Source organism: Palaemon carinicauda, chromosome 2, assembly GCF_036898095.1.
Source record: "Palaemon carinicauda isolate YSFRI2023 chromosome 2, ASM3689809v2, whole genome shotgun sequence".
Taxonomy (NCBI): domain Eukaryota; kingdom Metazoa; phylum Arthropoda; class Malacostraca; order Decapoda; family Palaemonidae; genus Palaemon; species Palaemon carinicauda.
The window spans coordinates 58894469-58906574 of NC_090726.1; the positions used below are offsets into that span (position 1 = coordinate 58894469).

At 31.8% G+C, this 12106-nt stretch overlaps 1 protein-coding gene across 1 annotated transcript in view; it reads right to left on the reverse strand.

The window, feature by feature from the left end:
* LOC137616815 (uncharacterized) overlaps positions 1 to 12106 on the reverse strand; it is a 21910-nt gene continuing 9804 nt past the window's right edge. Inside the window, exons 3-11 of the mRNA XM_068346780.1 lie at positions 9502 to 9598; positions 8297 to 8393; positions 7784 to 7938; positions 6449 to 7414; positions 5081 to 5570; positions 4082 to 4245; positions 2959 to 3063; positions 1124 to 1240; positions 1 to 462 (exon numbers count right to left, since the gene is read on the reverse strand). Coding sequence (XP_068202881.1) covers positions 67 to 462; positions 1124 to 1240; positions 2959 to 3063; positions 4082 to 4245; positions 5081 to 5570; positions 6449 to 7414; positions 7784 to 7938; positions 8297 to 8393; positions 9502 to 9598 — 2587 coding nt within the window. The 3' untranslated portion in view covers positions 1 to 66. The remainder of the gene's footprint in view (positions 463 to 1123; positions 1241 to 2958; positions 3064 to 4081; positions 4246 to 5080; positions 5571 to 6448; positions 7415 to 7783; positions 7939 to 8296; positions 8394 to 9501; positions 9599 to 12106) is intronic.

The following is a 12106-nucleotide window of genomic DNA, read 5'->3' on the forward strand; positions in this document are numbered from 1 at the left end:
GCACCGCTGCGAGTCGGTGCAAATCTGCATCGCTGAAAGTAATTGACTATAAAATGTCAAATAAAATCAATTCAATTTATAATCAATCTCACCATACAGACTATTGGTAGTCACCGACACGAATATAAACAACAGAATCAAGAGTGTTATTGGATACACCAGAATAAACAACCTATTTAACCTCTCTGGGTTAGCGTAACCACGAATAGAGGACAACTTATCAAACCGAGAGGAAGTGGCACTGTTAAGTGGCACCACTTTGATCATCGTGCCATTCGGGACTCTCAATCGGAGGACCTCTATGAAGACCAAGGATACGATGATGGCAAAAACCTCCGTGATGAGAGCCAGGAACCAGACGTCTATCAGCTTCAGGTAGGATGTTCTCGGGATGGACTGGCTGATCTGGGAGAAGAACGTGGCCAAGACCAAGAGAGCTGTCAGGGAGACCATGATGCGATCCTGGAAGTCAAGGTGATTGTGTTGGGAAATGTTGAATTATATCTGGCTACTTTTATTATTATTATTATTATTATTATTATTATTATTATTATTATTGTTATTAGCTAGGCTACAAGCTCTGTATTATTATTATTATTATTATTATTATTATTATTATTATTATTATTATTATTATTAGCTAGGCTACAAGCTCTGTATTATTATTATTATTATTATTATTATTATTATTATTATTATTATTATTATTATTATTATCATTATTATTATTATTATTAATATTATTATTATTATTATTATTATTATTATTATTATTATTATTATTATTATTATTATTATTATTATTGCTACCTAAGCTAAAGCACTAGTTTGAAAAACAGGATGCTATAAATTCAAGGACTCCAACCGGGGAAAAAATACCTCAGTGAGGAAAGGAAATAAATAAACTACAACAAAGGCAATGAGCAATTGAAATAATATATCTTAAGAAGAGTAATAACATTAGAACAGATCTTTTATATATAAACTATAAAAAGATACTTATGTCATTCTGTGGTTGGAGATGCATGGAAACAACCAATGAGTTTAAGTGTTGTATTTTATAATCAGAGCAGAAAATAGAATCTGAAAGATTAAAAACTTGAAAATTAAATCTTATGGTTACCTGAAAGTCGGTGAGATCAAACCAAAAACAGCCATAACATATGAGGACCAGCATGAGTGTAGGGATGAAGGTATTTCCGATGTAATACCCGAATAGATTCCGGAACTCCATTATAACCTGGATTATAAGAGGGAAAATATATAACTAGTACATTGCAAAGTGGCTTATTTCAATAAATGCTAAGAAATTGAAAGGTAAAATGCAGTGAGTGGATGTGTTTTTAATTTATTGGTGACTACAGTATTAACAATAATACACATGAATTAAGTTTTATCTTAAATGGTAGCGAAAGTTGACAAACTGCATAAAACTGTATCTCAGATAGATTACTTGTAACATTTCTGTAGCTTTTTTGTACATAGACTTCTACTATGTAACCTCAGTCACCGAGCGCGTGGAGAATTAAACCTTACAGACTCAGCATAAGACAGTAAAGCCTTTGTACAGAATCTGTTTTTCTGTAGATTTAAAAGTCAACATAACAACAGCCATGTACTCAACGGTATAGCTTTAAAAGAACAACTATTCTTCTTAATAGTTAATATGCTCCCTTTAATGACGAAAAATTATTGCTTGATAGAGTTGCAAATAATTTTTTATGGATGGATGTAATGAATTTGGGCTATGTGACTTAGCGTTGGAACTGGGAAGACCATTGAGCTCTGACGGGTAAGTAGGGGAAGACTCTGAAGATGTACAATGAATTGAAAATGAAAAGTTGGACTAGATAAAAAAAAAATGAACGGGAACAGAGTAAAAGTAGGAAACTAAGAATCAAGTGTAGATAGGCACCGGAGGGACATTACAAAAACCCTTTACTAATGCCTATAGTTTAATACAAGAGGGGCATTGACAAAAAGACTTCTCTCCTACAGGGTAACTGAGTTAAGACGAGATAAAATTTCAGCCTTTCGACAGCTATTCACTGGTTCCGTATGTCTTATAAAACTAAACATGATTAATAACTTTCAATATGTCAATCTTAGTAGACATTTCTGATATTAATTCCTAGCTTCTCGTTATAACTCTCGGACAAACTGCGGTCATGGAAATTTTCTGGCAGTACCTTCCAAACTGTTATTATTATTATTATTATTATTATTATTATTATTATTATTATTATTATTATTATTATTATTATTATTATTATTATTATTATTATTACTAGCCAAGCTACAACACTAGCTGGAAAAGCAAGATGATATAAGCCCAAGGGCTCCAACAGGGAAAAATAGCCCAGTGGGGAAAGGAAATAAGGAAATAAATAAATGATGAGAATAAATTAACAATATAGCGTTCTAAAAACAGTAACAGCGTCAAAACAGATATGTCCTACGTAAACTATTAACAACGTCAAAAACATATATGTCATATATAAACAATAAAAAGACTCGTGTCAGCCTGGTCAACATAAAAACATTTTCCTCAACAGGTAAGAGTGTCATAGGATAATTCCGATTAAGATCAATAAGTTGTTTCTAAAGTTTGTGGTATCCTAGGATTGGAAGGATATTTCTCTAAATTTTACTTAGAATTGAAATATATTATCGACTTCTACCTCCAACTATATTTAGATAAAAAATTTTATGATCTAATGATTCGAACATTTTTACATGAATCGAGAAATAATGCTTTGTGCTTTAATGATTTTGTTAAAGCAATGACTTTGGATTAATAAGCTCAGATAAAATAGAGTATTATACTCTTTCAATGGTATATATATTGGTCTTAAAAGGCCTATTATTTTATCGATTAGAACAAGGAACTCTTTTCAAGGGTTTAAAAATCTTATGTAGAAAACAAATCATAGACATAAAGATTCTATGGAAGCTTACCTTAACATAACTAACGGAATCTCTGGTAAAATTACTATAGATTTCCGAAAGTAGAGAATATTCTAATAACCTCCGTTGTCCAGTGAACACCACACCATCACCCTTCTGAAAGACAAGACTTTCTACTAAAGAGAGTTCCTTGTATTACTTATTTCTTGTTTTTAAGAATATACTTTTTGGAAGGTGCTTCTATAGCATGCATCATCATATGACTGCAGTCACAGCAATTATCGTATAGATAATTTGCATTCAGTTTCTGTAATATAGAAGCTTAGTGCAAATTATCAAAATTATTGAAATTAATAATTATCAAAATTATCAAAATTTTCAAAATTATCAAAATTTTCAAAATTATCAAAATTTTCAAAATTATCAAAATTTTCAAAATTATCAAAATTTTCAAAATTATCAAAATTTTCAAAATTATCAAAATTTTCAAAATTATCAAAATTTTCAAAATTATCAAAATTTTCAAAATTATCAAAATTTTCAAAATTATCAAAATTATTATTACAATTATTATTACTAGAGTTATCAAAATTATTAAAATTTCGAAAAGTAACAGCTTATAAGTCAAAGTCACACAAGCAGCCATCTATGAGTCATAGTAAAAAAAAAAAAAAAAAAAAAATTGAACTACAGAACTGATGTCAATTGGGGAGTTTGATTCAGGTACAAATCGGATTAATTGATGATGACAGGAAAATGATTGAATTTATAAAGAGTTGAGTCTTTAGTAATAGATATAGTCTGATAAAATCATATGGAAGTGAATGTAAAAGCTATTTTTTCAGCTAATTACTTTAATATGTTACTTTTGTTCTTGTAACGTTGGCATTTATAAATTATGAGCTTTGTACGATAAACTAAAAGATAATAAATGAAATAATATGACCTTATTTTAAAGTTTAACCATTGTATAATTAATTAATAAAAAAGAAAAAAGTTACCTTTAACAGAATCTGATAATTACTTTCGTATGTAACTTTAGTACTTGTAATGTTTGCATTTATAAATTATGAGCTTTCTACGATAAACTTTAGGATAAAAATGTAAATAATATGAACTTATTGCAAAGTTAACCACTATATAAATTATCAATAAAAGATAGAAAAATAGTTACCTTAACCAGAACCCCCAAGTCTGTAGTTAACTCGTGCAAGATGAATTCAATAGAGCAGATTTGACGATCAAATGGGTACATCTGAAGGTGAAAATAACACTTTAATCTGAAGGAATTCTCCTGTTCCATAGTCAGGGTGTTCCCTATTCCACCGTATAGTGTATCTGCAAACAAATTTGATTATTAGGCATCTCATCAATGCATAGTATCATAGTTCACTATTAAACATTTGCCGTAAAAAATGGGAAAATTCCTGGTAGAAATGTTGCCAAGCATTTACTGTTTTAAAATCGGATATATTAACGTAAAGGAGTGATATTGCGGTCACCAACCCGTGAAAGATAATAACAAAGTATGGTAAAATTACGGTCGTCTGTATTTTACTAAATTGAGGATGATAACTATATTTTTACGGAGAATCTCTGATTAAAATTACGGCTTTTTTACACTGTTGGAGAGAAATATCAGGAAATTAATTTGAGTAATTTAAGAAAAGACTTTTGTTCATGATTTCTAGAACACAGAAGGTCATTTCGTAAATAAATTAAGAAGAACAGAAGTCTTTAAGCTAATTGTATTAAGGTAAAATTAGGCAACTACTTAACCTTTTGGATAAGTAGCGTAAGACTGTGGATTTGACAATTAACACCAGTCATGCAGTGTGATATGCAAAATACCCAAGAATGTATACGATAAACTGATCTTTTAGGTCCTGTAGAGAGTAGGGTTCACTTGCGTAATTTGACCAGGAAAGTAACACTTGAATTAAAGTTAAAGTAAGAAAAGGTAAGCAAAAGACCCCTGTAGGGAATTTTTAGCGTTTGATAGTTTTAAAGTAATAGAACTGCCTTTCTATGTGAATAAGATAAGAGACAACGTTCTCTCATGAGAAAATCAAACTATTTATCGAATTCATCAGTTCCTAACAATAAAAGAAGTACCTTTCTTCATAGTCAATGTAAAAAACTAAATAGATTTGAGGGCTTCAAGTTACGGTACCTTCAAAAATGGTCGTATCGTCATCGGGCAACGGTCCAGTTAAACGCTTGATATAGATGGCCTGTGAATGAACATAAAACTCAGCAGAGCTTAAAGTACCATCTCGATACTTCAGCTTTGGAGTCCAAACAGAATCGACCATCTCCACTTGGTTGGCTCTATAACTCGCCCGTAAGTTCTTGTACTTGAGCCGACGGTCCTCCCACCTGGTGGTGATCAGCATATCTACCCCGATCGTGAAGGAAACCAGATCAAATTCCTTGATGGACGTGATATTGAACGATACATAGACCGGCAGAGCTTCCGAGAGGTAGCTGGGTGGCGGGATCTTCGCAGAGTAACCGGGAGGAAGCTGGATAACATTGCAATTCATCTCGTCGCTTTCATCTGCACAATCCACGGACAGGTCACACCGAGCATCCTTCTTGATGCAGGATCCGTCGTTGCAAGTGTACTGAGCGCTGTCGCATGATGTTAGTAAGATGTTGGTCTGAGAAATGGAATGAAAAGGGTGAGATTTAATAAATCTTAGGTCAATCAAGTAAAATCCTAAAAAGCCCTTATTATTATTATAATAATAATAATTATTATTATTATTATTATTATTATTATTATTGTTGTTGTTGTTGTTGTTGTTTTTGTTGTTGTTATTGCTACCAGCTAAGCTACAACCCTAGTTGGAAAAGCTGAATAATATAAGTCCAAGGGCTCCAACAGGAAAAAATAACCCAGTGAAAAAAGGATATAAGGAAATAGATAATCTACGTGGAATGTAATAAACAAATAATATAGAAAATCTTAAGAGCAGCAGCAACGTTAGAAAAGATATGTCCTATATAAAATATGAAGGGAGACTCATGATAGCCTGTTCAACATAATATTTGCAGCAAGTTTGAACTTCTGAAGTTCCAACGATTCAACAAATCAACTACCTCCAATCTTTCACCAGTCATAACCTTATTTTCCTGGTTCCTGAACATTTAATTATCTTACTCATACTCATATTTACTCTCAAGGATTTCCTCTTGTAAACACTTTCAAACACTCTCACCTTATTTTGGAGATTCTCCTCACTATCCCAAATCAGCAAAGAATCATCTACAAACAATCAATGCACGTTCCATTCACAAATCCTGTTTTTATATCCCACAACTTCATGCAAGGAAAACACTTTTAGATGTAGCTAAAGATACGAACAGATGACGCAAACTATCATGATATTTGAGCCCTTTTCATCCTTTGCTGATTAATATTTTCCTCTTTTTATTTGTTCGTTTACGTTTCTTGAGTTTCTTATATATACAATTCTCCATGTACTCCACAAGCAGCTCATTACAACCTTTTACAAGTACGCTTTTTCTGACTAACCTTTTTCTCTGGGCACCTATCGCCAAATATTTCCCACGTGTGGACACCAACGGGATATTCTCCCCGTCTCTTGAGAACCATTTTGGCACCAAGATCAGGATAGAGACGACTCCTCATGACCCAGGTGCCACCCTGAAAATTAATCATCGTGTGCGCCAACCCATCAAACAGAAGACTGTAATTGGCACTTTCTCTGAAAGAGTAGGTTCGATCCCATAATGAAATTTTACATAGTCCTCGCAATCTCAGCTCTGGATGGGTCGTGAAATTGCACAAGATACAGACTTCGATTTCACAGGGACAAGCTGCCCATTTATAGGCGTCGTGGCTGACTGCAGCTGCACACTGGAATTCCTTCGTTACTGTTTTGTACTGTGAAAGGAAATTGAACCAGTCTAGAGGCCTCCCATCGCTTAGTCTTTGCCAAGTGAGGGTTTTGAGAGATCCTTCAAAACCAAGCCAGTAAAGGTGAGTCCAGATGTCCTGGCACTGCTCGCGATATGGCCAGAAAGTGTGGAAGAGCTTCTCATTCAGTTCTGGATTTTGGGGGAGAATCAAACTCCCTTTGATCTTCTCGCACCATGATTTCGAGTCATGGAAATTCCTCTTCTCGGGGAAAAATAAATAGAACTCGGTCGAATATTGACTGCAGACCGTATCCAGATATATCTGGCGAAGGACTACTGAGCCAACGCGTTCCAGGCTCCCGTTTTTTAGCGAGATGATGGGAGGACGAGACACAATTACGTTCTGGCAGTTAAGTATATCGGCAATCTCTCTTGGCGTGAGGAGAGTGTCGTAGACCTTGTAGTCAGCAATTTCACCATCCAGCGATTCAAGGATGTGGAAGCCACCAGAGGTGGAGTAAAGCCTCTGGCCCAGGACGAAACGACCCCCACCAGCCACTTCTAGTTTATTTCCAGCTGGCATTTTAGAATAATCAATTTTCAAATTGATTTTTGTTATCTGAAATACCAAAAACATTAATACACCAATTTGGTTTCGCAAGAAATATTCGAAAAGTCCATGTCAACTTTTTCAAAAGATATTTTTTTATCTCATTTGAATCATTGAAATCCCCCTCCCCCCCACCCCCCAAAAAATATGAAAACTCAATATACTGATTTGGTTTCTCAAGAAATCTTCGAAAAGCCCAAGTCAACTTTTTCAAAAGATTTTTTATCTCATTTGAATCATCAAAATCACTCCAAAAAAAAAATCATGAAAAATTAATATACTAATTTGGTTTCTCAAGGTATCTTCGAAAAGCCCAAGTCAACTTTTCAGAAGATTTCTTATCTCTCATCTGTTCATTGAAATCACAAAAAGACTCACGATATCGTCATTTTCAACGTAGAGAGTACGCGCTGTAAGGTTCAGTCCAACACCAATGTGAACCCACTTGAACATTTTAGGTTCGTATCTGATCGCCTCTGACACAAGCCCATTGCAGCAGAAAACATGCATGTTCTTTTTCTTCGGCACCAATTCTGTCCAATGAAAAAGTGGGCTTCATCTGGATATATGTATTTCATAGAAATAAAGTATATATTATATTTTGTCATTGCTAAATTATATGAATGAAAAAATATTTGCTTTACAAGTAGTTCTTCATGAAAAATTAAATGATAATAATTCGACTTTGCAGAGAAAATCTAATTTAATAATTATTCGTGTACATTTATTGATAGGTCCACAAAAATGCTTGAGAAACCCATTCCACCCTTTTTAATCAATAAAATACCTTGTTAGAAATTCTGATAATTGCAAACAAGACCTGAAACTCTTGATAAATATAAAATAGTTTAATTGAACAATATAAGTAATAAAACTTCTTCACTGTCTCACCAACTAAGAATTCTTCGCTTGACCCTTCAGTGGCGTAACTTAGAAGAGGAATGTGTGAAGTGAAATGTCGGAGTCGCAAGTGGAGGGTCATCGTAACCTATCATGACAAACGGTAATCATAATCATATGACTTTTAGGCAATTATGGACATCTAATACAATGGGTTATATTATCTTATGGAAAAATTATGAAAATTAAAATGCCACTTTCTCTAAAAACAAGAGTATTTAATATGGTATTACCAGTATTAAGTTATGCTTCAGAAACTTAAAGCCTTAATAAATCCTTAGAAAATAAGCTAGTTACAACTCAAAGAGATATGAAAAGATTAATAATAGGAATAACACAAAGTAAGAGCAAAATAGCAACATGGATAAGAGAGCAAACTAAAGTTGAAGATATTCTAACAACTTGTAAAATAAGAGAAATGAACATAGGCAGGACATATAATGAGAATGACAGGCAATAGATGTACACTAATGATAACAGAATAGGTCTTTAGAGATTGCAAAAGAAGTAGGAAAAGGTGGAGAAAACGATAGATTGACGAGCTAAGATAATTTGCGTGTATAAACAGGCAATAGAAAAACCATAAACAGAAGAGCATGGGAGCACATGTCTGAGGCTATTGTTCTCCAGTGGACTAGTAACGACTGATATATATATATATATATATATATATATATATATGTGTGTGTGTGTGTGTGTGTATATACATATATATAATATATATTACTGTATATATATGTATATATACACACATATATATACATAAGTATATATATATGTGCATATACATATATATATATATATATATATATATATATATATATACATATACATATATACATATGTATATATATATATACATATATACATATGTATATATATACATACATATATATATATATATATATATATATATATATATACTGTGTATACAAATATGCACAGATCTATGGATATATATATATATAAATATATATATAAATATATATATATACATATATATGTATATGTATATATGTATATATATACATATATATATATATATATATATATATATATATATATATATATATATATATATATATATAGGCTTATTTTATTGTGCATAGATATTTGTATATTCCTATGTGTATTTGTTTGGGTACTTGAACTCACTTCTACTCAACTACAATTTTTTTTTCAAATCTAGTATTTACCTGATCCATTGTTGGGAAGCTGTCCATGCCACCATCCAGCATGGAATTGATCGTGGCTTTCTCTCCTGACTGGAACTTGGCAACGTCTACTAAAATCCTGCCTTGGATTTATGAAAAAAAAAAATCGTTGTAGAAATAGTGATGTCAAAAGAATTAAAAAATATAACTATATTATTATTATTATTATTACTAATACTATTATTATTATTATTATTATTATTATTATTATTATTATTATTATTATTATTATTATTATTATTATTATTATTATTATTATTTTATTAATATTGTCATTATTATTATTATTATTATTATTATTATTACAACTCTAGATGGAAAAGCATGATTCTATAACCACAAGGGTTCAAACGGGGAAAAATAGCTCAGTGAAGATATGAAACAAGGAAACAAATAAACTACAAGAGGAGTAATGAACAATTAGAATAACGTATTTGAAAAACAGTAACGACATCAGAATAGATCTTTCATAAATAAACTATAAAAAGAAAATTATGCCAGCATGTTCAACATAAAAATATTAGCTGCAAGTCTGAACTTTTAGTTCCACCGATACCGATTCAACTACCTGATTAGGAAGATCATTAGACGTCTTGGCCAGAGCTGGAATAAGAATTCTAGAATACAGTGTAGTATTAGGTCTCATGAAGAAGGCATGAATAAATGTCTGCAATTATTTATTACCTGTTAGATAGATAGATAGATAGATAGATAGACAAATAGATAGATAGATAGATACTTACTTGTATCAACTATAGTTGAAGCCAGTATAAATCCAGTTACTACGGCCAAGGGGAGAAAGGTCCGCTTATCCATCTGTCAAAAAAAAAAAAAGAAAAAAAAATGGAATATTTTCTTATAACCTACTTTTATTGTTTTATAAACAGCAACTTCCTTTTTGTAGTATCTAATATAATTTAAGTTTTCTTTCCACTTAGATTTTTCTCCACTTACTGTTTTATCTATATAACTTTGTAAATCAGAATTCTTAAAACCTTGCTGAGCCTAGTTGGGAACTACATCTGCATTTAGTTAAATACTAAGCTAATTTCGTGCTAAATATTATTCATAAAACCTCTCTAAGAGTTAGTTGACTCCTAAGTTCCTTACTAAGTTAGCATTGAAAAAGGGTCGCTCTAACTTCTTAGCAGACAACTAAATCAGTTAGACACTTATCACAGAGATGAATTCAGGGTTAGAAGAGAATCAGATTTTTACAGTTTTAATCATATTTTACTTTTATAAAAATATATTTTTATAATATGAACAATTATACTTTTTATGTAAGTCGTCGCGATGTGGTTGGGAAATCACCATTACATCTACTGCACATACACTGGTTTGTCAGATATTATTATTATTATTATTATTATTATTATTATTATTATTATTATTATTACTAGCCAAGCTACAACCCTAGTTGGAAAAGCAAGATGTTATAAGCCCAAGGGCTCCAATAGGGAAAAATAGCCCAGTGAGGAAAGGAAATAAGGAAATAAATAAATGATGGGAACAAATTAACAATTAAGAAAGTATTAACAAGAAAAATTGAATACCTGATAATACAGTGAAATAAAAATTATTACAATCAGTATCTATTACATTTTAATCATCAGTAAGGGGGTAACTTCGTCATGCTATGCGGAGAAAACGAGTCTTTCATGACAGATGCTGAATTACTGAATGTCTACAGATTTTCACAGCAAGGCATAATGAAGATCCCCAACTATTTCCTCCAGCCATATCAATGTTTTAATTATAAATGAGTCATACGCAACAAGAACATTTCATAGGCAATTTTAAAGTATAAACCAGATTTTTTTTTTCGCCTGCTTCCATTAAACCCTATTATTTTCTTTTTATTGAATCTCAGCCTTTGGATTTTGGCGTGATTCTTTCTGACTAAGGATGTATTGACTTATGAAATAGGGTTTTCAGCAATTTATATATATATATATATATATATATATATATATATATATATGTATATATATATATATATATATATATATATATATATATATATAATCTCCTCTTACGCCTATAGACGCAAAGGGCCTCATATATACAGTATATCTATAAATTATATATATATATATATATATATATATATATATATATATTTATATATATATAAATCATATATATATATATATATATATATATATATATATATATATATTTATACAAACAAAAAAAAGGCCTCTTGACTTTAGATAAGCCTTAGAACTCTTCAAAATACCCGAAAAACAGAGGATGAACGATACGAAACTGACCTTCAAATTCTCCAGTTGAACGAGTATCTCCAATCACCTGCTGGACGAGAGCTTCCTTGCTTAGCTCATCTCACCTGGAGCTCCGCCAGGTAATTGCTGGACTCGAGGGTTTCCACCACGCGATCTCACTTTGGATGAACATCTCTTATGAATGACCCCTAAGTTATAGGTCCAACTTATTTTGAGATGCTCTCTCTCTCTCTCTCTCTCTCTCTCTCTCTCTCTCTCTCTAGCTGTCTCTGTTATATTTGTTCTGTTTAGTCTCTCTCTCTCTCTCCTCTCTCTCTCTCTCTCTCTCTCTCTCTCTCTCT